Source organism: Oryctolagus cuniculus, chromosome 2 (genome assembly GCF_964237555.1).
Source record: "Oryctolagus cuniculus chromosome 2, mOryCun1.1, whole genome shotgun sequence".
In the NCBI taxonomy this organism is placed as follows: domain Eukaryota; kingdom Metazoa; phylum Chordata; class Mammalia; order Lagomorpha; family Leporidae; genus Oryctolagus; species Oryctolagus cuniculus.
The window spans coordinates 175,972,491-175,998,500 of record NC_091433.1 but is presented as its reverse complement, the minus strand read 5'-3'; the positions used below and the strand labels follow the sequence as shown (position 1 = coordinate 175,998,500).

At 54.9% G+C, this 26,010-nt stretch overlaps 2 protein-coding genes and 1 long non-coding RNA gene across 4 annotated transcripts in view; 2 read left to right on the top strand and 1 right to left on the bottom strand.

Annotated features, from left to right (window-relative positions):
* DPYSL5 (dihydropyrimidinase like 5) overlaps positions 1 to 7,442 on the top strand; it is an 80,026-nt gene extending 72,584 nt beyond the window's left edge. The window contains exons 9-13 of the mRNA XM_008254646.4: positions 685 to 826; positions 3,382 to 3,524; positions 3,955 to 4,162; positions 6,653 to 6,821; positions 7,156 to 7,442. Coding sequence (XP_008252868.2) covers positions 685 to 826; positions 3,382 to 3,524; positions 3,955 to 4,162; positions 6,653 to 6,821; positions 7,156 to 7,241 — 748 coding nt within the window. The 3' untranslated portion in view covers positions 7,242 to 7,442. The remainder of the gene's footprint in view (positions 1 to 684; positions 827 to 3,381; positions 3,525 to 3,954; positions 4,163 to 6,652; positions 6,822 to 7,155) is intronic.
* A 2,932-nt stretch (positions 7,443 to 10,374) lies between these two features.
* Positions 10,375 to 25,594, bottom strand: LOC103347715 (uncharacterized). Its single transcript, XR_516302.4, has 3 exons — positions 25,105 to 25,594; positions 23,912 to 24,216; positions 10,375 to 13,753 (listed from the first exon to the last, which is right to left on the bottom strand). It is a non-coding gene; the product is annotated as an uncharacterized lncRNA (long non-coding RNA).
* MAPRE3 (microtubule associated protein RP/EB family member 3) overlaps positions 24,482 to 26,010 on the top strand; it is a 49,651-nt gene continuing 48,122 nt past the window's right edge. Inside the window, exon 1 of one of the 2 annotated variants that reach the window (XM_008254644.4) lies at positions 24,482 to 24,653. The gene's annotated coding sequence lies outside the window, so the exon portion shown is untranslated. The remainder of the gene's footprint in view (positions 24,654 to 26,010) is intronic. The other variant, XM_070069330.1, reaches the window with a different exon arrangement.

Genomic DNA, 26,010 nt, shown 5'->3' with positions numbered 1-26,010 from the left:
GATGTGGCTTTGAGTTGTTAGCAGAGTTTAACACTGATCCTGTGAGTGTCTTACTGAGCACCCGCCCGTTGCCAGCAGGCACTGCTGGGGCCGCGGAGCTGGTGAGAGGGAGCTGGCGTGAGGCTCACGTTAGCCGAACCCTAAGTCCATTTGTTCTCCATGCAGTATCTTCACCAGAAAAACCGCCATGCCAGGGCAGCACTTTGGCATAGTGGGTTAAGCTACAACCTACAATGCCAGCATCCCACATGGGTGCTTCTTCCAGTCCTGGCTGCTCCACTTTCTATCCAGCTCCTTGCTAATGTGCCTGGGAAAGCAGCGGAAGATGGCCCAAGCGCTTGGGCCCCAGCCCCAACTGTTGCAGCCATTTGGGGAGTGAACCAGAGGATGGAAGACCTCTCTCCTCTCCCCGCTTCCCCATCCGTAACTGCCTTTCAAATGAATAAAATAAATCTTTGAGAAAAAATTGCCATCCCAAAAGCAGTCCCTGGAGTCCCTCTGATGCTGGCAGTCTGTTCATATTCCCATTCCGCAGATGAGTCAACTGAGGTTCACACAGCTGAAGTGACTCTACCAAGTGGCAGAGCTGAGATGGGAGTTGGCTGTCTCAGGTTCCCTGAGCACAGGTGTTCCCTGTACCTGTCCCTTCCCTCTCCCACCCGTCCCTTCTTTCTGTCTGCCCAGTGATACTCTCAACATCGTGGCGTCAGATCACCGGCCGTTCACCACGAAGCAGAAGGCCATGGGCAAGGAGGACTTCACCAAGATCCCGCACGGAGTGAGCGGCGTGCAGGACCGTATGAGCGTCGTGTGGGAGAGAGGCGTGGTACGTCCCCGGGCCCTCCTCTCCCTAAGCCCCTCTATGCTACTGTTGTGAAGAAGGCCCTTGGGAGAGCAGGTTCCACCAAGGATCTCTTACCCCCGATGAGAAAGGTATTCGCCCAGTTATGGGAAAATACAGAAAAGTGTAAGAAATCATTCCCCACGAGGCGGGTGCTGTGGGCTGTGGCATGGGGGTAAAGCTGCTGCCTGCAGTGCCAGGCTTCCCATATGGGCTCCATTTCTGATCCAGCTCCCTGCTAATGCGCCTGGGAAAGCAGTGGAAGCTGGCCCAAGTGCTGGTGCCCCTGCACCCATGGGGGAGACCCAGAAGCAGCTCTGGGCTCCTGTCCTCAGACTGGCCCAGCTCTGGCCGTCGTGGCCATTTGGGGAGTGAACCAGCAGATGGATGATCTTTCTCTGCCTTTCAAATAAATAAATAAATCCTTTAAAAAAAAGAAAGAAAGAAGACAGTCCCCAAAACTCCATGCCTGGAAATTAAGCTATTAACATTCTGATGAATTTCCTTCTAGTTCTGGGATGCACTATATGTTATTTTAATAACTGGGTTCAATTTTTCCTTTTTTGCCTTTAAGTATCAGTATATTTTGAGTGTCTTCATATGTCAGTAAAAATTCTTTTTAAGTATATTTATTTGCTGTCCGTTTTTTAAATTATTCATCTATTTTTACTTATTTGAAAGGCAAAGAGACAAAGATAGACAAAAATCTTCCAACTGCTGGTTCATTCCCCAAATACCTGCCACAGCCAGGGTTGGGTCAGGCTGAAGCCAGGAGTCCAGAACGCAATCTGGACCCCCCACGCAGGGGGAGGGGCCCAAGTCCTTGGGCCGTGGCCTGCTGTCTCAGGGTGCCCATTAGCAGCAGCTGGAATTGGAAGCAGAGCTGGGACTGGAACCCAAGCACTCTGGTGTGGAACACGAACATCCCAAGCGCTGTGTTAACCACCGTGCCAAACCCACCCGCAGAGATTCTTCACAATCCTCGTGATGGCTGAATCGCATTTCCTCCAGGGCAGGAAGTGAAGCGCCTCCCTTTATTTAATCCTTCCTAGTGCCGGGAGCTCTGGGCTCTTTCATTTTCGCTCTTAGAAATGATGCTGTGGGGACCCCCTTGCTCCTGAGTCTCTCAACAGCATTTTCCAGCCACTCCCTTCGCGTGGGTTCCTGGAAGTGGATTTCTAGGCCACGATGTAAGAAAGTGTTTTTAAGGCTGTTGATAAATTTTGCCTAATTGCACTTCAAAAAAGATAGGGGCTGGGGCTTCATTTGAATACCACCTGTTCTGCGCGTGAGGAGTGAGTATTTTCGGTCTTGATCTATCACGGATTGGATTCAGCACACAGTACGAGCTCTAAAGTGCTGGAGACAAAGCCAGCAGCTTGGGAGGTCCCCGGTGTCCTCGCGGCTTGTGGGGGGCAGGGGCGGGGAGGGGGGAATGCTATCCCGGAGCACGGGAAACGCTGCTTCCTCGCCTGGTTTCCAAGGTCTCAGTGACCACAGCCAACCACGGCCCAGAAATACTAAATGGAAAGTTCCACGAATGAACAACTCGGGGGGGTTAAGTACCTTTTATTGCAGTACGTTGTGTGTTAGTTATTGATGCTCTCTTCCCAGACCTAATTTCTAAGTCAGACTTTATCATAGGTGTGTGTGGGGGGGGGGGAACAGCACACGGATATGGTTGTCCTTGGGACGTGTCGGGGGTGGGTTCCAGGACCCTCCTCAGGTGCCAGAATCGGCGGATGCTCAGGGCCCTTCTAAATAATGGGGTTTGTCTTCCCTTATGCTAGATTACTTATAATTCCTGGTACAATGTACACGCTACGTAGATAGTGGCTATTTTTAGAGAATAATGATAGGCAAAAGAAGTCTGTCTGTGTGCGGGCAGACCTAGTTTTTTCCGGATATTTTTGATGCAGAACCTGCAGATAGAGGGGGCTGGCCCCGTGGAGCTCAGTCCCCACCTCAGCTCCTGGCCCCCACTGGAGGTCTTGGAACGGGACCCCCACACCCGAGGGGAGATGACAGGATGACCCTTTGCACACACACGGGAGCCCCTGGCTCGTCCATACCGGGCGCTGTTGCCTGGGGAAGGAGAAGGGTGGGAGTGAGCTCACGGCACTGAGGCAGCAGCTGGCACCCACAGCATGGTCTCCTTAGGGCTGCTGTTCTGAGCAAGGGAGCTGGAAGGTCACAGGTCAGGGTCACAGGTTGCAGAGTTCAGCCTAGCAGTTAACTGGCCAGCATCTGACACTGGAGCACTGGGTTTGCTTCCCGGCTCTGGCTCCTAACTCTAGCTTTCTGCCAATGCACACACTTGGAGGCAGAGTCGATGGCTCAGGTCCCTGCCACCCCCATGAGAGACCTGGATGGAGCTCCTGGTTCCCAGCTTTGGCCCCACCTGCCCCTCCCCTGTTGTCTGTCTGTCTGTCTCTCTCACATAAGCAAAAAGATGATTAAAATAACAAAAAGAGGACAAGGGATTTGAGGCACACCCCGGGTACCTACCCGGCTGACCTCCCACTTCTGCAATGTTTCAGGTTGGAGGAAAAATGGATGAGAACCGTTTTGTGGCCGTCACCAGTTCCAACGCGGCTAAGATTCTCAACCTGTATCCCCGCAAGGGCCGCATCATCCCTGGCGCCGACGCCGACGTGGTGGTGTGGGACCCGGAAGCCACGAAGTAAACTCTGCCGCTGGGCGCTAGCGCTAGAGGGCCTGGGGGTGCTAAGGGGACTTGTGTTGCCCAGCGCCCAAAGCCTGCACTCCTTGCCCTTCTTGTAGCCGGGAGAAAGAGGACCCCAGCTTCTCCCGCTGTCCTCACGTGGGCCTGCCTTTGTGGGACCCCCGTGGCCAGAGTCTTGGCCTCCTCCTCCTCCAGGGACACAGTCTGATTGGACCAGGGCCACCTATATATCCTCATTTGCCTCAGTTACCCTCAAAGTGCGCTGTCCCCGAATACGATCACGTTCTGAGGTTCTGGTGTTAAGACCTCAACCCGTGAATCTTGGCAGCTCACTAGGGGAGCCCCTGGGGACCGTCCCGTCCTGTCCAGCGGTCACAGCCATTTTCTTTCTCAGAGCTTCCTCTCCCACCGTTGCCTCCCCCGCCAGGACCATCTCGGCCAGCACCCAGGTGCAGGGGGGAGACTTCAACCTGTACGAGAACATGCGCTGTCATGGCGTGCCCCTGGTCACCATCAGCCGGGGCCGTGTCGTCTACGAGAACGGCGTCTTCATGTGCGCCGAGGGCACCGGCAAGTTCTGCCCGCTGAGGTCCTTCCCAGACACAGTCTACAAGAAGCTGGTCCAGAGAGAGAAGGTAAGCTGGGGGGGGGGGGGGGGGGGCGGGGAGGCGCACCTGCCAGCACTGGCCCGCCCTGCTTTCCCACCCGCTCTTCTTGCCTTCCGTCCAGCACTGAGCAAGGCGCGTGCTAGAGGTGGCACGTGCTGGCTTCCCTGTCCCTTCTCTGAATACCAGATAGGTAGGGCTTCAAACGACCAGGCAGACAGAGTCCCGGGTTCTTTGAGGCCCAAGATGGCAATGTGTGCCCACTGGTATGTGCGCTCAGGGGCCCCCACCCCCCGGGGGGGGGCTGCTATTGCCTGGCTCCCTCCTGCGCTCTTGAGGAAGTCAGTGGGGGTAGAACTGGTATTTGGGAAGCCGTTTTGTCGAAAGCCCAACGGTAAGCAGGTGTTTTAACACCAAAAGATCAAGGCCACCAGAATGGACATTGAGGGCCAACGAGTTAAGTCACTGCCCAGGATGCCAGCATCCTGCACCGAGTGCCAGTTCCAGTCCTGAATACTCTGCTTCTGATCCATCTCCCTTACTCATGTGTCTAAGAGGCAGCAGACGATGGCTCAAGTACTTGAGTCCCTGCCACCCACGTGGGAGACCCATGGCCAAGCCCCAGCTTGTGCAGGCATTTGGGGAGGTGAACTAGCAAGTGGGAGTTCTCTCCCCCCATCCCCTCTCCCTGTTACTCTGCCCTCCAGATCAATAAATCTTAAAAAAAAAAAAAAAAAAAAAAAAAGAAAGAAAGAAAGAAAGGAAGGAAGAAAGATCAAGGCTGCTGCTCTGTCTCCCCGCGGGAGGGCCTAGTTTCAGTCACCAAGGCCCCTTCTCTCCCAGAAGCCAACAAATGAAGACATGTCAAGCCAGGCCTGCCGTGGGGAGCAGGCTTGGGCTTCCAGAAAACAATGTTAAATCCCAATGCAGATTTGTTCCCTCCAGGGGTATAGGAGGCTCCGTGCCCTGCTCCCAGAATGCACCTGGAAGGGCGGTGGCTTCAGGTGCAGAGGGTGCTACCGTGTGCACACGTGGGATTCAGCAGTGTAGCCGAGGAGGCAGGGCCACGGGAAGCTCCCGCCATTGCTGGAAGGGACAGGATGCGGTGCAGCCGTGCGGAAGGCGGTTTGGCAGCTACCCACAGTTAAATAGGGAGCTGCTGTATGCTGGCGGCTGTACTCGGGTGTGTCCAGGAGAGGCGGGACGTGTGTGTCCACACGAAAGTGCTGTTCACTGAGGCCCACAGTGGAAGCCTGCCTACCCCGGGAGTGATGTGTCTGTCCTTTTGGGCAGCAGCTTCTTTCCTCCAACTTGACCTTGGGACTGTAGAAAAGCTGCCAACTCCTGGTGTGCTTCATTTTTCTTCTTCTTAATTTTTAAGAAATTGCTGTTTATTTGAGAGGGAGGGGGAGAGAGAGAGAGAGCCATCCCCATCTGCTTGTTGGTTCCTCAAAAGCCTGCAACAGCCTAGACCAAGCCAGAGCTGGGAACCCAGTCCAGGTCTCCCACGTGGGCGGCAGGGACCCAAGTACTTGAGCCAGCATCATTGTCCCCGGGGTCTGGAGCCAGAGCCAGACCGGGGTGGAACCTAAGTACTGCAACATGTGACACAGGCGTCTTAGCCACTAGATCACAGGCTGCCCCCAAGGGGCGCGTTCCTAGTCTCCACCTGCTCAGCGGTAGGGATGTGAGGGCCGGTGACCCGCGCAGACCCAGTCTGAGCACCTGCCCGGGACTTGGCTAACGAAGCCGAGGCAGAAAGCAGTTCTGGTGCAGAAGCCGCAGCCTGCCCCCATGGAGAAAGCTGCGAAGAAGGACTCATTGCTCACAGCTCTAGGAGGAAGGGGGTCTCTGAAGATGGGGCTATTCCTGCTAACAGACACAGAAAGTTAGGCTATGGCCGGCGCCGCGGCTCACTAGGCTAATCTTCCGCCTTGTGGCGCCAGCACACAGGGTTCTAGTCCCGGTCGGGGCGCCGGATTCTGTCCCGGTTGCCCCTCTTCCAGGCCAGCTCTCTGCTGTGGCCAGGGAGTGCAGTGGAGGATGGCCCAGGTGCTTGGGCCCTGCACCCCATGGGAGACCAGGATAAGTACCTGGCTCCTGCCATCGGATCAGCGCGGTGCGCCAGCCGCAGTGCACCGGCTGCAGCGGCCATTGGAGGGTGAACCAATGGCAAAGGAAGACCTTTCTCTCTGTCTCTCTCTCTCACTGTCCACTCTGCCTGCCAAAAAATAAATTAAAAAATAAAAAAGGCCAAAGATGGCAGCGAGAACAAGAAGCAACTTTTGGGAAAAAGCTGCCTAATCTACTTGGGCTTATCCTGGGGGACTCTGGTGTCAGCGGTGGCCTATTTAGCCTCTGTCAGACCACAGGCAAAGGCTTCGTGTGACAGGTGCCCCAGAGCCACAAGAAAACTCCCCAGGCCCTGGGCTGGAGCAGTCGGCAGTCCCCTGGGTCCCGTGGGGGAGCAGGCAGTGGGCCGGCGTCTCTCCCCTCTGCCTCTCTCCCCATCCTCTGCAGACCCTGAAGATGAAGGGAGTGGACCGCACTCCCTACCTGGGGGACGTCGCCGTTGTCGTGCACACGGGGAAAAAGGAGATGGGCACGCCGCTGGCCGACACGCCCACGCGGCCGGTCACCCGGCACGGGGGCATGCGGGACCTCCACGAGTCCAGCTTCAGCCTCTCTGGTAAGAGCCGGGCGCACCGCTGATTGCTGGTTTCTTGCCTTATCCTGTCCCCGGGTGGGCCCCTGGCCCCAGGCATGTGCGGAATCCCTGGGTTCTGCCCCCGAGACCCAGCACGCGGAGTGGGGGACCACATTCGGAGCTGACCCTCGGTGGGCAGCCAGCGGAGGCCGGGGGATGCCTGCTCCCTCGGACTGTTGGGGTGGGGGGACTGTGGCTGGCACTTGAAAAGGATCGGGGGGGGCCGGGGCTGGCGGAGCGCAGGGGGAGACCGCGCAGACGCGAGAGGAGCACGGCGCGCACCCCCCCTCTCACCTCCGCACTGCCTTTCCTGCAGGTTCTCAGATCGACGACCACGTTCCAAAGCGAGCCTCGGCCCGGATCCTCGCGCCCCCTGGCGGCAGGTCAAGCGGCATTTGGTAAAGGCACTGACCGGCGCCCCCACCGCGGGGCTGCACCGCTGCCACCAGCCCGCGCACCTCCCGGCCGCAGCTGCAGGGGGCGGGAGAGGCTGGGCTGGGCGGCGCACCACCGGCGGGGGCCCCGGGACCCGGGGAGCCCTCCCCAAGCCTGAACGTGATTCACTGTGCTTCGAGCCAACCCTAACAGGCACTTTGAGCTGTTCTGCTGTGGTCCTGTCCTGCCTCGGCCCCGGCGGGCTGTTCTGGGCCCAGAAAGCCCACACTATGCACGAGCCCAGGCCCAGCCCCTCCTCTCACACCTGCCTCCACCTGCTGGCCCTGGGAAGGCCGACTTTGGTGCCCTGCCCCCTGGCTGGCGGCCAGCTGTCCGGAGCACTTTAGCAGATGTGTATTAAAAGGCCTCCCTCCCCCACCCCGCCCCTTCCCAAGTCAGACAGACAGGTGTCAGCTTCCCCGGCTCTCCTGCCTCCCCACCCCCAACCCCCCCACCCCCACCCCCGGCCCTGTGCGGGTGTGGTTGGGACACCCTGTGCCCTTTGCCAGTTTCTTCTGCCTCCTGCCTGCGCCCGCTGGGAGGCTCGGGCCCAGAAGTGAGGCGGGCGGGGCGTGGGGCTGGTGCCAGGTGCGTGTAAATGATTTTGTTTTGCACGTTTGGTTTGCGCAGTGGTTTGGTTTGACTTGTTTGTGCATCCTGTGATAATAACGGTGCTTCGTGTCACTAGCATAGCATAGAAACAGGAGTAGCTGTGGTTCTTAGGAGATGCTGCACTCGACACCAACCAGACAGCACAGGCAGAGACAGCAAGACAGCGGGGGGCTGGCCACGCAGCCCCTCTTCTCCCCACCCGGGTGCCCAGGCTGCCAGAGGCCCCGGTCCAGGCCCCCTGCCCTCCCCTGCCCTCCTAGCCTGGGTTCCTGCGTTCTGGGAGGGGCCCTGGGTGCTGGCCCTGGGGACCTTCAGGCAGCAGGGTGGCCTCTCTCATCTCTGCCCATGATCACCCCCAGCATCAACCCCTGCCCCCCACACGTGCACAGCTTCCGGAAACTTCTCCCTGCCGCACAGAGGCCTCGCCGCTCCTCCTGTGTGATTGGCAGGAGGCCTCACGCCTGCTGAGAGAGGGGGAGCGGGAGGGGCTGGCCAGCTGCCAGGGAGGGAGACCCCAGAGCCCGGGACCTGGCGGTAGACCCCGCAAGACTGCACGGATGCTGTGGTCCCCTGTGGTGGGCACCACGCCCACGCCAGCTTGTGCCTCGTCTCCTCCCCTGTCCGGGTGGCCCCCCTCGGTGGGCCCCCCTGCCTCCACAGCCCCACAGAGGTTCCCACGGAGACCCTGGCGGCTGGGTCGTCTGGGCCGGAACTTGGCCACCTCGTCCCGGTCAGGCCTGGACTCCCCCTTGGGGAAGTGACTTGGTGGTGCACACCTGCTTGTGCGAGGCCCCTGGATGTGTTCAGGTTCACGGTCTTAACCCTGCAGTTTCCCACAGTGCTTTTCACATCTTCAGAGCACTTCCACGTCGGCATCCTCCTTTGCTCCCCACAACAGTGGAACACATATTATTCTCCCCATTTTAAAGATGAGGAAACTGAGGCCCAGAAGGACTCAAGGAGTGTCCACGGACACCCATATGACCTTGGCTGTCTACCCCAGCTGTGGGGAGGAGGCCTGGGGGGAGGTATCTTGCAGAGCCCACCTAAGCATGTAGCCAACTCCCCGGGATGCATCCGCTTTGTTTTGCACAGGTAGATATAGATTTTTCTCATCCCCATTACAAAAACATGAATGCATAGTCTCTGTTTGAGCGAGAACCAGTCTGATGGTGGAGGCTGGCCGTGTGGTGTGAGCTGAGTCTGAAGGCGGAGGCTCACCATGTGGTGTGAGCTGAGTCACGTCCCTCATGCCAGGGCTCATAGGACAGGGATGGTAGCCAGGGAACAGAGGCAGGGAGGGGACTCGTGGAGAGACGCAGCCCTGGGGACAGAAGGTAGGGCCTGGGAGAGCCACTGTGGATAAGGGTGGGTAAGACCGCGACGCTCTCCCCTGGCCCAGTGCCCGTCATCTTCAGCCCTTTCGGCCCTTGCTGGGTCATGGGCCTTGGGCAGATGCCAAAGAGCCTGGCAGTGCTGGTGGCCAGCTGGGCAGCGCGTCCGTGCCTGGGCCAGGAAAGCTTTATGTTCTCTGAGTGCCTCCGCCTGAGATGTGTGAGCCGTGGTGCTGGGAGACCACGCCTGGGGTGGCCCACTGTGGGCCTTCCTCCCTTCATCCCCCACCCCCGCACCCGTCCTCACGTAGACTCTGCCCCTGCCCAGGAGCTTGGAAGATGGACATGAGGAAGTTCAAGGAGCCAATGAGTGGTCAGCACCTCCCCCTGCTCCTGGCCCCGTGCAGAGCCCCTGCCCGGCCGCAGCCCCGCTGGCTCCCAGTCGGAACGCGAGGGTCTCTGGTTGCACTGAATGCAGCTCTCAAACCGGTCTTGTACTTGCTGAATAAATACTGTTGTTCTTGCCTTAGCCACTCTCTAGGTTTGTGGGGTGAAGTTACCAGAAAAAAAATTGTGCTCCCGTGTGTGTGCGTGTGCGTGCGTGTGTGTAGTGCTAGGAGCCCACAGTAGGTCTCTGTCAAGCCAATGCCATGGGAGGGCTTTTCCGATATGACCCAGGAGCCACAGAACCACACAGAAACCCACACCCGCTCCGGCTGCTGCGGCGCCAGGTGCAGCCTGGGCCGGGGGCGGAGCCTCTGACAGCCCAGCACCCAGGCGACTTCCTCACTCCCCTGTAAGTGTCACGGTGCTAAGACTGTGTCAAGCCCAAGACGACACGTGGTCCTGTGCTTTGGCCACCCGTTTGAGGCAAAAACAAAACAACCCGGCCTGTTGTGTTCTGGTGCAGGTTTGTATTAAACTGTAGCTTCTTCTCACTTGGTCTCCGTGGTGTTTCTTCAAAGCGGAGCGAGTCTGGTGGGTGGTGACGCGGGCCTTGCTAAGACATCTGTCACTACGCCTGTCCGGTGGCAGCTCACCGGGAGGCCTGGGCGCTGCCCTTGAGAACATTTTTTTTTTTAATTTGACTATGCCAACATTTTGGTTTAAAAACATCTGTTTTCTCATTAAGAGAGAATCTGTGAATTAAAAGAGAATAATGAGAATTTTGTTTAAAATGTAATGCAGAAACAATGGGCTGGCGCTTTGGCGTAGTGAAAATACAGAAACAAAAGGATATTATTTAGGGATGAGTTTGAGAAAAGATGAGCCAAAACTGGTATTCAGATTCAGTGTCATCACAACCAAAATTCTAGCAATATTTTTATAAAAATTCACAAGCTAATTCTAAAATGTATGCGCAAATACAATAAAGGAGGCAAAATAAAGACATGCATGATAAACGAAAACCGAACATTGTAAGAAATGCTAAAGGAAGCTCTTCAGGCTCAAAGCAAGTGCCCTGCACAGTCATTGAAATCTACACACACAAGAAAAAAACAAGAGCATCAATAAAGTAACCTTGTAATTCCAAAATGCAGGATCATTTACGCTTCTGCATTCTTCCCACAGCAGACTTCGATGGCCATTGTGTAGAATTCTATGTGCATGGACCACTGGAGCTATACCATGTAGAAATAGAATTCATTTGCCAAGAATGGCACAAGGTGCTGGATGGGAGAGAAGTGATACTGGGCTAGGGAAGTACCCCGGGTGATGGTTTAGAACCACAGAAACAAGAGAACCGGTAATGACGAATAAAGTTGTTGCAACAAGAGCTACAGGCCAGTGCCGCGGCTCACTAGGCTAATCCTCTGCCTGCAGCGCCAGCACCCCAGGTTCTAGTCCCGGTTGGGGCGCCAGATTCTGTCCCAGTTGCTCCTCTTCCAGGCCAGCTCTCTGCTGTGGCCCAGGAAGGCAGTGGAGGATGGCCCAAGTACTTGGGCCCTGCACCCCATGGGAGACCAGGTGAAGCACCTGGCTCCTGGCTTCAGATTGGCGTGGCGCACCGGCTGTAGCAGCCATTTGGGGGGTGAACTAATGAAAGGAAGACCTTTCTCTCTGTCTGTCTCACTGTCTAACTCTGCCTGTCAACAACAACAAAAAAACAAGAGCCGCAAGCATACTCTGCTGTCTTCTCTCCACCTTTATGAAGCCGTAAACTTACACAAGGCATTACTATCACAAGGCAGGCTTTGCTGCACTTGCACATGTACTCTGTGTAGCAACTCCTTAAAGAGGAAGGGGCTAGGGAGATACAGGAATGTTTCTGCATCTCCATGAAAGTTAGTATAAATCTGAAGCTGGCTCTGATACAATGTTGATGGTAAGGCCTAGAGCAACCACTAATGAAATAATAACATAGAGTGGAAAATCACTAACGAACTCAACTGCTACATTAAAAATACACATTTAATGTAAAGTAAAGCAGTCAAAGGAGAATAGGGGAATAAAAAAGATAGGCCCATTGAGAACAAAAAACAAAGCAAATGTAAGTTGAACTGCAGGTTAAACCATCTAACCAAAAGGCAGAGATTACTAGAATGGACTTAAGAAGACCTAACTGTGGCTTAGTGGGTAAAGCTGCCGCCTGAAGTGCCGGCATCTCATATGGGCACTGGTTCAAGTCCTGGCTGCTCCACTTCCCATCCAGCTCTCTGCTATGGCCTGGGAAAGCAGTAGAGGATGGCCCAAGTCCTTGGGCCTTTTCACCCTGTGGGAGACCCAGAAGAGGCTCCTGGTTTCAAATCGGCCCATCTCCAGACATTGCAGCCACCTGGGGAGTGAACCAGTGGATGGAAGATCTTGATCCATCTCTCTCTCTCTCTCTCTCTCTCTCTCTGAACTCTACCTTCCAAATAAATAAATAAATCTTTTTAAAAAAATAATCCAACTATATGCTATCTCTAAGAGACAGGTTTTAGATTAAAAATACAGATTGAAAGTGCAATAAAATATTCTATAGATTTAAAAAGACAGAAATAATACGACGTATATTCTCCAGTGACAACAGAATGAAGTGAGACATTAATAAGAAGGGAAAAAATGAGAAGTTCACATACACCAAAGCTTATGGGATATAGTGAAAGCAGAGCTAAAAGGAAAATTTATAGTTATAAAAGCATATGTTAAAAAAGAGCTCAAATTTATATTCTGACCTTCTAAAGACACTAGACAAATGAGCAATTCACAGGCCTTTAGCTAGATTGACCAAGAAACCATGGGAAGATTCAAATCACTAAAATCAGAAATTAAAAAACAGACATTACTACTGACCTTCCAGAAATAATCACAGAGGAATACAATGATAAACCAACATGAATCCTGCAGCATAAAAGAGAATTAGACATAATGACCACGTGGGACTTATCCCGGGAATCCAAGGTTGGCTTAACACTTGAAAATCAATAGACTAAGAAATAGAAACCACAGCATCTTCTCAACAAATGCAGAAAAAACAATTGAAACTATCCAATGCCACTTCCTTGTACAAAAGAAAGAAAACACTCAACACAGAAATAGTGTTAGGTATGGAATAGCTTTGGGTTCTGGCCTCTCGTACCCCCAGAAAGGAGACGGAGACCGACCTCAACAGAGACAGATTGCTTTATTTGAAGCAGAGAGGTTGTCGACCGTCTCTTTTTTCCATCTCTCCTTTCCTGGGGTACGAAAGGCCAGAACCCTGAGCTATTCCATACTTAACAAATAGAGGCCGGCGCCGCGGCTCAATAGGCTAATCCTCCACCTAGCGGCGCTGGCACACCGGGTTCTAGTCCTGGTCGGGGCGCCGGATTCTGTCCCGGTTGTACCTCTTCCAGGCCAGCTCTCTGCTGTGGCCCAGGAAGGCAGTGGAGGATGGCCCAAGTGCTTGGGCCCTGCACCCGCATGGGAGACCAGGAGAAGCACCTGGCTCCTGCCATCGGATCAGCACGGTGAGGAGGTTATGGGGGCCGGCTACCTGCCACGCTGGGATCCCATGTAAGTGCCAGCTCCAGTCCCCACTGCTCCATGTTCGATCAGCTCCCTGCTAACGTGGCTGGGAAAGCAGTGGAAGTGCTGGGCCCAAGTGCTGGGCCCCTGCTCCCACGCCAGAGAAGCTCCTGGCTCCTGGCTTCCGCCTGGCCCAGCCCTGACCTTCGTAGCCATTTGGGGAGTGAACCAGCAGATGGAAGATCTCTCCTACATGCTTTATTATTTAAAATAAATAGAATAAATTTTTTTAAAAAAAGCACTTGGGCAGGTGATGGGCTCAGTGGGCAGGAGCTTGGGGACTTCCCCAGCACAGCCACCACACCCTCACCCCATGGAGGCCGGGATAGAATCCCAACCAGCAGTTAGGTGACCAGCGGGGCCTCACAGAGCCTCCCCCAGCCCAGGTAAGGCTTCAGGTGCGCTGGCAGGTGAGGTCCCAGGAGTCTGTAGGAGCTGCACGTGCCCTGGCAGGGCCTCCAGGAGTCGGCTTCCGGCCTCACTTCCGTTTTGTCTTCCTGTTGATCTCTTCCTGATCAGACCTGGGAGCCGCCCCCTGAGCTGCTGGAGACAGAGATGGTGAGCATCACCAGGCAGGCTTGGAAGGCCATGGGTACAGCAGGAGGCCTTGCCCTGACTGAGGAAGGGGTGGGGGTAGGGTAGGGTTTGGTGAGGGTGACGACCCAGACAGAGGGAAAGGGGGAGAGGCCGTCATTCAACACCACTGACCACCACTGTGGACCGGTTCCCTGCGTGCTTCGCGGCTTCTTAATTTAAGGTGCAAGGGGGCTGAAATCCCCTGCATCTCTTTCCCGCGCGGGAACACGGCCTCGCTGTCTGGCTAGCCTCTCAGAAGGGAGACTGAAACTGTTGGGAGCCACCTTAAGCACGAGTCCTAATACACTCAGCAGATCAGATCAGGGCACTGCTCCTAAGGCCTGGGCTTCCGGCCTGGGGAAGGGGCAGGGAAACCCTGGGGAGGCAGAGGATTCTGGGACAGTGAAGCCCTGGCAGTAGCTCCCCTGGGAAAGTGCCTTCAGCTCCCCAGTGGCCAGAGCAGCAGCAACTTCAAACCGAAAATGCCAGGAAGGTGTGTTTTCCCTGGCCCCTCTCCCCTGCCATACCTGTGGGCTCCTCTCTGCTCTGCAAGTCCTGGCCACAGTACTACCCACAGGGCCCTCCAGAGGGCGCTTTAAGCTCACCAGTGACTACTTCTTTGGCTAAGGGTGCATCAGCCGCCTAACCTACCTGAACAACTGAGGCTCCAGGAAAGGCGGGTGTGTCCAGGTTGTCTTAGTCCCGCTCACAGAACCACCCAGGATCAGATCAACCCTGAGTGAGGGTCCATGGCAAACTCCCCCACCTGGAGCTCCCTGGGGACAAATGTCTCTTTGAAAGCCCATTTCAGAGTATAGTTGGAAAAGGTTGCCAGGTGGGGCAAATAAAAGCACAGGACGCCCAGCCAGATCTGGATTTCATATAAAAATAATTTTTAGTATAAGTACGTCCCAAATAGTGTTTGTGAAATACTTATAAATATTTATTGTGTACCTGTAAGTCAAGTTGAAAGAAGGTGCCATGTTTTTATCTGACAATTCCAGTTGAGACTTGCTCAAGTGAGTTTTCTGCTTGCTGTTTAACCTGATTCATGGGACACCTACCTACCAGGCGTATTTCAGATGATACAAAAAAATGAACCAAGCTCCTGCATTTAGAAGTGAGTTTGGGGAACGCCAGGCTGACAGTACTGAGGGTACAAACAGTGTTGGAGGCGTGGGGTAGCGACAGTTCAGATTTGGGTGTTGGCTTTGCATTCAAGCCCCACTTCTGATGTTCAGCAAGTGATTACGCTCACTGAGCCCGTTTATTGGGAAAGGGGAAGTAACAACCTCAGAAGATGCAGAGAGGTCGCTGGGACGAGGGTGCGTCTCGCGCCTGCTGTAGCAGGAGCTGAGGGAATGCTAACATCTCCCATTATACATTAGAGATACTGTGAAGGCAGGCAGCTGGCACAGAGGCTAAGACAGTGCTTGGGAGGCCCCCATCCAATGCTGGAGAATCTGCATTTGAGTCCTGACTCCACTTCTAATTCCAGCTTCCTACTAATGCACACCCTGCAGGTGTGCAGGTGATGGCTCAAGTGCTTGGAACCCTGCCATCCATTTGAGAGACCCAGATGAAGTTCAAGGCTCCTGGCTTCAGCCCGGCCCAGCCCCAGCTATTGTGGGCATTTGAGGAGTGAACCAGTGAATGAGATCTATCTCTCTAATAAGTAAAATTAATTCATTTTTTTAGATTTAAGTGCTATGGTACCAGTTAGCCTTATTTGCTTTAAAAGAGTCTCTCCAAAGGATGTAACATTTCACTTTTAAAAACAATACCCAGGGGCAGGCACTGTGGCTTAGTAGGTTTGGCCTCCACCAATTGCACCGGCATCCTTTATGGATGCCAGTTCAAGTCCTGGCTGCTCCAGCTCCCTGCTTATGCACCTGGGAAAGCATTAGAGGATGGCCCAAGTCCTTGGGCCCCTGTGCCCACGTGGGAGACCCGGAAGAAGCTCCTGCCTCCCGGGTTCGGATTGGCCCAGCTCTGGCCATATTGCAGCCATTTGGAGAGTGAACCAGTGGATGAAAGATCTCTCTCTCTCTCTCTCTCTCTCTCTCTGCCTCTGAAATAAATAAATTTTTTTTGTGACATAGCTAGTAAAGCCTTCCCATATGGGTCCCAGTTCAATTCCCGGTTGCTCCACTTCCAATCCAGCTCTCTGCTACCACCTGGGAAAGCAGTAGAAGATGGCCCAGGTCCTTGAACCCCTGTACCCATGTGAGAAACGAGGAAGAAGCTCCTGGCTCCTGGATTCAGATCAGCCCAGCTCCACCAGCAGTTGCAGCCATCTGGGGAGTGAACCAGTAGATGAAAGATCTCTCTCTCTCTCTCTCTCTCTCTCCTCTCTCCTCTCTCCTCTCTCCTCTCTCCTCTCTCCTCTCTCCTCTCTCCTCTCTCCTCTCTCCTCTCTCCTCTCTCTCCCCCTCTGCTTCTCTGTACCTCTGCCTTTCAAATAAATAAATATTAAAAAAAATCTGCAAAGTCTCAGTTTGATATGTGCCTCTAGATCAGGTGACAAGGCATAGCTGGAGTGTGGGGGTGGACAGTCAGATAAAGTCCCCAGTGAACACCCCTGAGAGTTTGAGTTATTATTGGCAGTTACCATTTGGTGAGTATGGACAGCACATGGGGCATAGCTTGACATCTTTCATACATTTTCTCATTTAACCATCACAACCTCACATGAGGAAAACCAAGGCCAAGGTCACATAGGCTGGAACTCCGGGACCCAGGGCTTGTGGGATTCCAGCAGGGTGGAGGGCAGACGCACTCTCTAAATAAAAGCTCGTCCACTTCGAGGCATGTAATTTAAGTCCAGTCCGCAGCGAAATTACACATTGCCTACGTGGGTCCCTTGCAAATGTTTAGAACCACGTCAAGGTTTCCTGTGTTGTGCGAATCTGTCTGGGTTTAGCACCCTGTTCCCCTTCTAGCTTCCAATGAATAATGAACGTGGTTGGTAACAGTTACCAGCACGGCAGGGCCTCCCTGCATTTCGGGCACAGCCCAGCCAGGGCACCCCAGCAGAATCCAATCCAAACGCCAGTCCCACAGTGGCCAGAGCTAACCCCCTTCTCTGAGACTATCCTCTCAGGCACCCTGGGAAAAGCCCAGGAAGGTCACCTTGGCCGCCTGGCTGTTTTCGGTCCTGTGCAAGGTGCTCAGGATACAAAGGTGGATATTCAGGGTCTTTGAGCAGGAGACCCTCCCATGGGGACAGACGTGAACACACAGGAGCACCAGGCAGAGGGGACCTGACAAAGAAAGGGCCAGGGACCCATGGGAAAGGGTGGCCAGTCCTCTCGGGCAGGTGCACAGAGGTGAGCCTGCAGCCAGCCTGAGTTGGCCTGATGGACAGAACAGACGACCTCTTGACACACAGTATCGCCTTGTTGTGAGTATCATGCGACTCTTGCATTCAGCTTCATCCAGTGTCTCTGTGGCTATCATCATAAAAGATGTTATTTCCCTGAATCTCCAAATAAAGTTTAAGCCTGCGGAAGATGTCACTGTTCTATCTTTCCCCGTTTCCTTGACTCCCCTGAATCCAGCTGGAGGGTAGCCCTGGTGCTTGAGCAGGGGTGGAGGTGGGGCTGTATGTGAAAAGGTTTACCTCCTAGAAAGAACCCTCTGGCCAGGACCTTGAGGATGGACCAGAGGTTCAAAGAGAAGGTGGGTGGCCCTGCAGTAACCCAGACAAGAGATGTCAGGGTGAAGGAGAGAGAGGGAGACAGGCCAGAGAGACATTTAAGAGGTGGAATCCGGGCTGGTGTTGGCACAGTGGGTAAAGCCACTGCCTATAGCACCAGCATCCCATGTGGGCGCCAGTTTGAGTCCTGGCTGCTCCACTCCTGACCTAGCTCCCTGCTAATGCACCTGGGAAAGCAGCAGAGGATGGCCCACATCCTTTGGCCCCTACACCCACATGGGAGACCCGGAAGAAGCTCCTGGCTGGAAGAGATCTATCTCTCTCTCTCTGTAATTCTACTTTTCAAATAAATAAATCTTTAAAAAAAAAAAAAAAGAGAGAGGTGAAATGAATGGAATTGGAAAACTGTCCTTGGGAGTTTGGAGAAAAGGGTGGGATAGGCTCACCTCCAGGGTTCTCAGTAAGAGGAGCTATAAGAATGGCAAGTGGGGGGGGGGGTAAATAAGTTTAATCTGAGTGCGCTGACCTGGAGCTGCCTGTGGCTGGAGGGTATCTGGAGGGCACTGATGTGCACAGGGGGACAAACTGGGAGAGCGGGTCAGGGCGGAGGTTCAGAATCAGAAATCACGAGAAAAAGTAGGCAAACTGGGTTTCATGAACAATTGAAAATTTTGTGCGTTGAAACACAGTATTAACAGAATAAAAAGCCCATAGTATGGGAGAAAATATTTACAAATCATATTTCTGATAAGGGATTAATATCCAGAGTATATGAAGAACCCTTAAAACACAACAATAATAACCAAATACCACCTGGTTCAAAAATGGGTGAACGATTTGAAAATACATTTACCCAAAGAAGACACACAAATGGCCAAAAGCTCACAAAAAGAGACACCTAAACTACAACAAAATACCACTTCACACCCATTAGGATGATACTACTTAAAAAAAAAAAAAAGCCCAAAATACCGAATGTCTGCGAGGAAGTGAAGGCATTGGAACCCTGTACATTGCCAATGGGAATGTGAAATGCTACAACTGCCACTGGGGCTCCTCAGAAAGCAAAAACTGGAATCCCAATGATCCAGCAGTTCTACTTCTGGGAGTTCTCATCTACCTCCAAGAATGTAAAGCAGGGCATCAAAGACGCGTTTGCACACGCAAGTTCATGGCAGCATTATTCACAGCAACCCACACATGGAAGTAGCCAAAATGTCCACTGATGGATGAATGGCTAAGCAAATGTGGTTCATGCATACAACGGGATACTGTCCAGTCTTTCAAGTGAGTATTATTTAGTCTTAAAAGGAACAATATTTAGTCTTTAGCGGGAAGGAAATATCTAGTCTTAAAAGGGCACAGGAGCCGGCGCCGCGGCTCACTAGGCTAATCCTCCGCCTAGCGGCGCCGGCACACCGGGTTCTAGTCCCGGTCGGGGAGCCGGATTCTGTCCCGGTTGCCCCTCTTCCAGGCCAGCTCTCTGCTGTGGCCAGGGAGTGCAGTGGAGGATGGCCCAAGTGCTTGGGCCCTGCACCCTATGGGAGACCAGGAGAAGCACCTGGCTCCTGCCATCGGATCAGCGCAGTGCGCCGGCCGCAGCACACCGGCCGTGGCGGCCACTGGAGGGTGAACCAACGGCAAAGGAAGACCTTTCTCTCTGTCTCTCTCTCTCTCACTGTCCACTCTGCCTGTCAAAAAGGGGGCGGGGGCACAGGAGTCACACCCTCATTTGGGCCTGACCCAGCTGATGAGGTCCTGAAATCAATGAAGCCGGAGGACACAAGGCTCAGGGAAACAAGCCTGTCACAAGAGGGCCAGTACCATCTGACTGCATGCCTATGAGATAGCCAGAGGGTCAAAACCATGGAGACAGACAGTAGTAGAACGGTGGTGCCAGGGACTAGGACAAAGATACGGAGGAGAGTTCTTGTTTAACGGGAAGAGTTTCAGCTTTACAAGTTCTGTCCATGGATGGTGCTGATGGCTGCACATTATGAATGCAGGCAGGAACACCGAACACTACACTTGAAAATGGCCCAGATGATAAGTTCTACGTTACATGTGCTTTATCACAATAACAAGCAACCGGAAAAAATCAAGTGAGGAGGACCCATGGCTCCTTGAGAAGGAGCTGATTTCCAGGGCTGGGGCAGGGGAGGTGCAAGTTGAGCCTGGAACATTTTATGCCAGAAGGCCAGGACATGCTCAAACAGTGACCAGGACACAGTCCAGAGTACATAGAGGAGAGTCCGGACTCTGTCCCCTGGCCTAATCTGTAACAGATTGAGAATCAAGACAGATAATCATAGGAGAGAATTATAGCCCACGTCCACACTGAGATGCACCAGTGGGAGCACACCTGAGCCCTCACCAGGGAACTGGCAACAGGTGCCCGGCTGGGTCTCAGAGGACGAGGGGCCAGGGCTGTGTGCACCTCCCGTTTCCCTCTTGGGAAAGGAGAGTGTCCACAGTGATTACCCTCTGCTGGGGCCACTGCTGTGAGCTGGGTACGTGAGAGGCAGCTGTCTCTCTACTTCGCAGGATTCAGACCAAGGAACGGAGCTCCGGCGCTGTGCCAACGGCCTGGACCTGCACAGCCATGTCCACCACTGCCTGTTTCCGTAGTATGAGATGCTGTCTCGGAGCTGACACTGTTACGGGATGAGACGTGCAGAGCTTGGGGGAGGGGACGAGTGTGTTTAGCACGAGTGGAACGTGAATTGCGGCTGGAGGGTGGCGTGTGGCAGATTGCAGCAAAGGTATTTCCTAGTCACATGCTCTTTTATTTGTTTTAATGGGCACATAAGAATTGTCCACATTTATGGCGTACAGTGTGATAATTCAATACACTCATACAACGTAATCATATCAAGGTGACTGGCATTTCCACCTTATCTCATTGTGCTTGGAACCTTTGCTCCTCATAAAATACAGGCAGGTTGTTGTAAACCGTGGTCACCGCCTGTGCTGTGCAACACTAGAACTTAGTCCTCTTACCTAGTTTGCTACCTGTTATCCTGGCTCTCGCTCTCTCCCACTTCTCTCTCTGTTTAGCCTCCATAGCCACTGTTGTCTCTTCTTGGAGATCAACAATTTAGCTTTCCTGTGTGAGAACATGCAGTATTTCTTTTCCTACATCTGGCTTATTTCAATTAACATAATGTCCTCAAGTTCCATCCATCTTGCCACAAATGAGAGAATTCACTCTTTTTGTGGCTGAATAATATTCCATTGCAGATCCATACCATAATTTCTCTGTCCATTATCTACCAATGAAGGTCGGGTCCGTATTTATCCATTGTGAATAGTGTGGTGATAAACACAGGGAGTACAGGTCTCCCTGACATTTGGATTTCATTTCCTGTTGATGAACCCAGAAGGGAGAGAGCTAGATCACAAGGCAGATCTATGTTTGGTTTTTCGAGGAACCTCCGTACTGTTCTCCATAATAACTATATTAATTTACATACTCATCAACAATGTATAAGAGTTCCTTCTCTCCACATGGCACTTTTTAGTTTTAGCTTTTGTGATAACAGCTGTTCTGACAGCGTGAGGTGGTAACTCCGCACGACTTTGATGCCAATTCCCTGATGACTAGTGATGTTGAGCACTTTTTTCATATACCTGTTGGCCATTGTATACCTCCTTTTGAAAAATCTAGTCAGATCAATTGCCCAGTTTTTAAATTAAAGATTTATTTAGTTATATGAAAGAGAGTAACAGAGAGAGAGAGAGAGACAGAGAGAGGTCTTCCATCCACCAGTTCATTCCTTAAACAACGACAACAGCCAGGGCTGGGACAGACTGAAGCCAGGAGCTTCTTCTGGATCCCCCACAGGTGCAAGGGGCCCAAGCACGTGGGCCACCTTCCCCTGCTTTCCCAGGCACATTAGCAGGGAGCTGGATTGCAAGTGGAGCAGTCGGGACTCTAACCGAATTTCCCATTTTTAAAATGATTTGTTTGGGGGTTATTTTTGTTGTTTATTTTTGTTGGCATTGTTCCTTTTGTATTCTGGATACTAATCCCTCGTCAGATGAGTAGTTTGCAAACATTTTCTCCCATTCTGCAGGCTTTTCCTTCGCTCTGTTGATTCCTTAGCTTACTCTTCTACTGTCGCTTTTGTTGCCCGTGCTTTGGCGGGGGGGAGAGGGGGGTCCTAATAGGGCAAAGGGAGGTGTGTGATTCTGAAACTAGATTGTGAATGACACTCACACTGGAAACCTTGGCCTCCCAGGTAAGCAGGCCATCGGCCCTCGGCCACCACAGGCGAGAAAGCCCCAGTCAGCTCTGACACAACTCCGAGAGAAGGTTGTCCTCCTGGGCCCAAACCACCCGCTGAGCTGTCCCAGACCCCAGCCCTCAGGAACGGAGATACGGAAGTAGTTGCTGGCTGCTGCGTGATTAGTTTTGTGGAGACAGGTCAGCTGGACACGGTTAATGTCGACGTGTGGACAAAGCGGGAGAAGGGTACGCACGCCTTCTTGATGGAATGTGCCTCTGCCCCAGGTATGGTGATGAGGTCGGGATGCAAAGCTCAGGAATGCTCGGGTAGTCTGCACCACCAGGTCCACACCCGCGACCACGGAGCTGAGCTGGAACTTCGGAAGGGGAAGCAAGCAGAGGTGATTCTCTGTAGCCCTCGGTTACCCAGCACAGGCCGTTAGGAACAGCACCAGCTTTCCAACTCTGTGGCCAGGTAAACACAGACGCTGGGTTTTTACATGTACTGGTTCACTCCCCAAATAGCCTCAACAGCCGGAGCTGAGCCAATCCAAAACCAGAAGCCAGGAGCTTCCTCTGGGTCTCCCATGTGGGTGCAGGGCCCAAGCATTTAGGCCATCTTCCACTGTTTTCCCAGGCCATTACAGTGAGCTGGATTGGAAGTGGAGCAGCCAGGACTCGGACTGATGCCCATATGGGATGCCGGTGCCACAGGTGGAGGTTTAGCCTACTATGCCACAGCGCTAGCCCCATTTTAGTATTTCTTATTATTTTTTATTTTTTTATTTATGTTTTGACAGGCAGAGTGGACAGTGAGAGAGAGAGAGACAGAGAGAAAGGTCTTCCTTTGCCATTGGTTCACCCTCCAATGGCCGCTACGGCCGGCGCACCGCGCTGATCCGATGGCAGGAGCCAGGTACTTCTCCTGGTCTCCCATGGGGTGCAGGGCCCAAGCACTTGGGCCATCCTCCACTGCACTCCCTGGCCACAGCAGAGAGTTGGCCTGGAAGAGGGGCAACCGGGACAGAATCCGGCACCCCGACCGGGACTAGAACCCGGTGTGCCGGCGCCACAGGCGGAGGATTAGCCTAGTGAGCCGGGACGCGGGCATTTTAGTATGTTTTAAAACCCCCTTAACCATGAGATTGGTCGGGAGTTGCTGTCCACCAGGAGCCTACCGCTTTCTGAGAACTGCTGCAGACAGTGGGAAGGAGAGGCATTGGCCCCGTGCATGCTGTGTCGCTCCTGTCTCTTACTCTGCAGTCTGCCTCCTCGTCTCCCCGGAGAAAACGGGCTCCACTCGGGTGCTCTGACACCCAGAGCTCTGGGAGGGCATTTACGCTCCGGGAGCTGGAGGGGACTGCCAGGCTGTGAATCCTGGCCCGGGAGTCACCTGAAGAGAAGGTAGCATTTCTGGCATTGCTGACAAGCGCAGCGGAATCCAGCCGTGCTGGCGAGAGGGCCCGATCAGCGCTGGGGTGAGGTGTGGCGAGCTCACTCTATCACAGTCTGCCGGGAGTCCCCACGGGGGCTGTGAGGGAGGAGACGCACCCCAGCGGAAACATCTGGAATGGTGTGGAAGGGAGAATCACCAGAGGCCAGGATTCCCGAAGCAGAGGCTGTTGGAGTCTCGGTGAGTAGGAGCGTGAGGGCTCAGGGGGTGGGAGGGTTACAGCAGCAGAAGCAGTCCTGACTGTGTAGCCAGTGAGCGAAACAGGAGGCCAGAGAAAGCGAGGACGAAGAGGCGGCTTCCCCGACCCCCGACTCATTGTCAGACACTGACGGGGCTCTGTTATAGGTCGCTGGAGCCCGAGAGGACAGGCGGATGTGTCAGGATCCCTGTGTCTGGGGAGACCGGCGCGCACACAAAGGGCCATCCCGTCAGGTGTGTGGGTAAAGGTGGGGACACAGGTGACCGAAAGACATCCATGGAAGTGGGGATGAGGGAGGGAGAGCTAGAAGCCGCCTGCACAGAGATCCAAGGTGAGGACCTCGCAGCGGGGGTGGGGCTGGGGGGCTTGCTGGAGCTCCGGGCAGAGCAGGGGAGGCCAGGGGCAGCAGGCAGGGAGCTGCAGGAACTGGGGGACCCACAAGAGCAGCCTTGGGACGGGGAGCTGGGGCACGAACGGCCGCGTAGAAGAGGGAGCGGGCTAGGGGAAGGTGGGCGCTAAACCACAGGGTGGGCGCGATGCGGTGAGAGACGGACGCAGGGTGGTAACGACGCGCGCGGTATGTGTACCCGGCTTTTGTCAGCTCCGTTGGGCGTAAAGGTGTCGACTCCCTGGTAGGAAACGCAAGGGGATGTCCAACACGGGTTCAGGAATCGGAGTTTGGAGACTGCGACGGCAAGCCACCACCTCAGAGAGGCGGGAAGACCCGGCCTTAGCTGCCCGGCGTCGCTGAAGGCGCAGAACCCGTGTCCAGTCCAGCCACTCAGCCAAAGCCGCGAGCGAGACAGGAGTGGGACCTCCGGCTACCCGGAGTCAGGTGTAGACGGCCGTTCCTCGCGTGCTCACACAGGACGGAGGGATTGTGACGCTGTTGCTAAGGGCGAGGGAAGGGGCGATTCCCTGTTACCATGGTGACGAGGCGGGCGCGTTCCCTCGGTACCGCGGTCCACGTACGAGTTGGTGTCGTCCCCCCGTTGCCATGGCGACCAGGAGGGACTGTTCTCGCCGCCCCCCCCCAGTTGCTAAGACAAGGTGGAGGTAGGGGCTGTCGTCCTCTCGCCGCCCGGTTGCCTTGGAGACGGCGGGCGCCCTGGCCCCGCCCCGCTCGGACTGACAGCGGTGGCCGCATCGCGCCTGCGCAGTGCTCTCTTCCCCCGCAGTCTCTGTGCGTTGGAGCCGGAGACCGCGGCGGCCTCTGCTAGGACCCTCCGCGCCCCGAGCCGCCGGCCGGAGCCGCAGCCGCAGCCGCAGCGCCCCTGCCGCCTGGCCCCCCCCTCCCCTGCCGCCTCCGCCGGAGCCGCCTCGCGCACTGTGAGTCGGGCCAAGGCGACAGTCGCCGTGGGGCTGAGTCAGCGGGAGGCCCGGGCCCGGGCTGGGGGAGGGGAACCGGGCGCCCCGCTCGCCCCGCACCCGCACCCGCGCCCCCAACCGCGTCTCCCCGCCCCCTCCGCCTTCCGCCCGCCCTTGGGGGTCGCCGCGGCCTCGGCTGCCGGGCCTCCCGAGCCACTCCTCCTCCCCTTCCATCCCGCCCTCCCTTCGGACCCGCCTCGGAGGTCCTTCCCCGGCGGATGGGGCGCTACCGCATCTTTGCCCAGGACCGGCATCCCGCACCCCCGTACTACCGCGGTCGTCCTTGTCCCCGCTCGCCTGGGCCTGACACCCCCGGCCTGTCGCTGTTTCCCAGCGACACGCCACCACACCAGAGTGACAAGGGAGCCGGGAGGGGGACCTAGGGGAGGGGGCGCATTCCGCCGGTCCTGACCTGGGCGCCCGGGTTCCTGGGCACACGCTGCCGCCCTGGCTGGGCTGGGGAGGCGGCTCTGGACGGTTCCCACCGCTGTGGAGGGCTCCGGGGGCTTCGGCCCCGCGGTGACCAGCGTCTGGGAGGGGAGGAAAGGTTGCCTGCGCTTCCGGTGTGGTGTTGTGAGTGAGGGTCTTGCAGTGCTCTTTGAAATGCGTTGTGGTTTTTAGTGTTTTTGTTTTGCTTTTTAACTCACAATACAACTGTGATGTAATGTGAAGTGGGGAGGCGGGCCTGACGCCCACTGTTTGTGCACGGAGGGGTGGTGGTGGCAGGACTTGACCCTTGGTACCTGAGAATTCCCTGCCAACCAGCCGAGTAACCCCGAGAAGAACGGAGGGTTCTCTCCCGGGTAGGTCCCAGGCCGCGGTCCCTGCCGCCTGCAGGGAGACTGGCCGACAGGCGGTCTGGCCTAGCTGGACAATTCCTGGGTGTGTTTGCTGACCCACCCCCCCACCCCCACCTGCCCACCTTTGCAGCCCCTGCTGTTGGGAGGGAGGAGGATCCTAAGCGGTTTTCTTTTCCCAGCAGGAACTGAGCTGAAGTCAGAGTCGGTGGCCACGGCCAGGAGCTCTTAAAAGGCATGCCCCAACTCGAGGGCTGCCAGCCCCTGTGTGCACCTCGTCTCCACTTCCTCTGATTCTTTCTTCCCCTCTGGCTTCCAGATTGTTCGAACGTCCATGTCCCTGTAAGCCAGTTCTTCCGTCCCAGAGGCTGTAGGGGGTTCTACGCTAGGCTGCAGAAGGAGTGGCTGGTCCCCTTCTGAAAATCGTGGTGCAGGAGCCACTCACGTGGAGTTTCTGGGGTTGCCAATGATGACTTGGCTCCTTGGCTTTGCTCAATCATGGCCTGTTGGCAGCCTTCTCA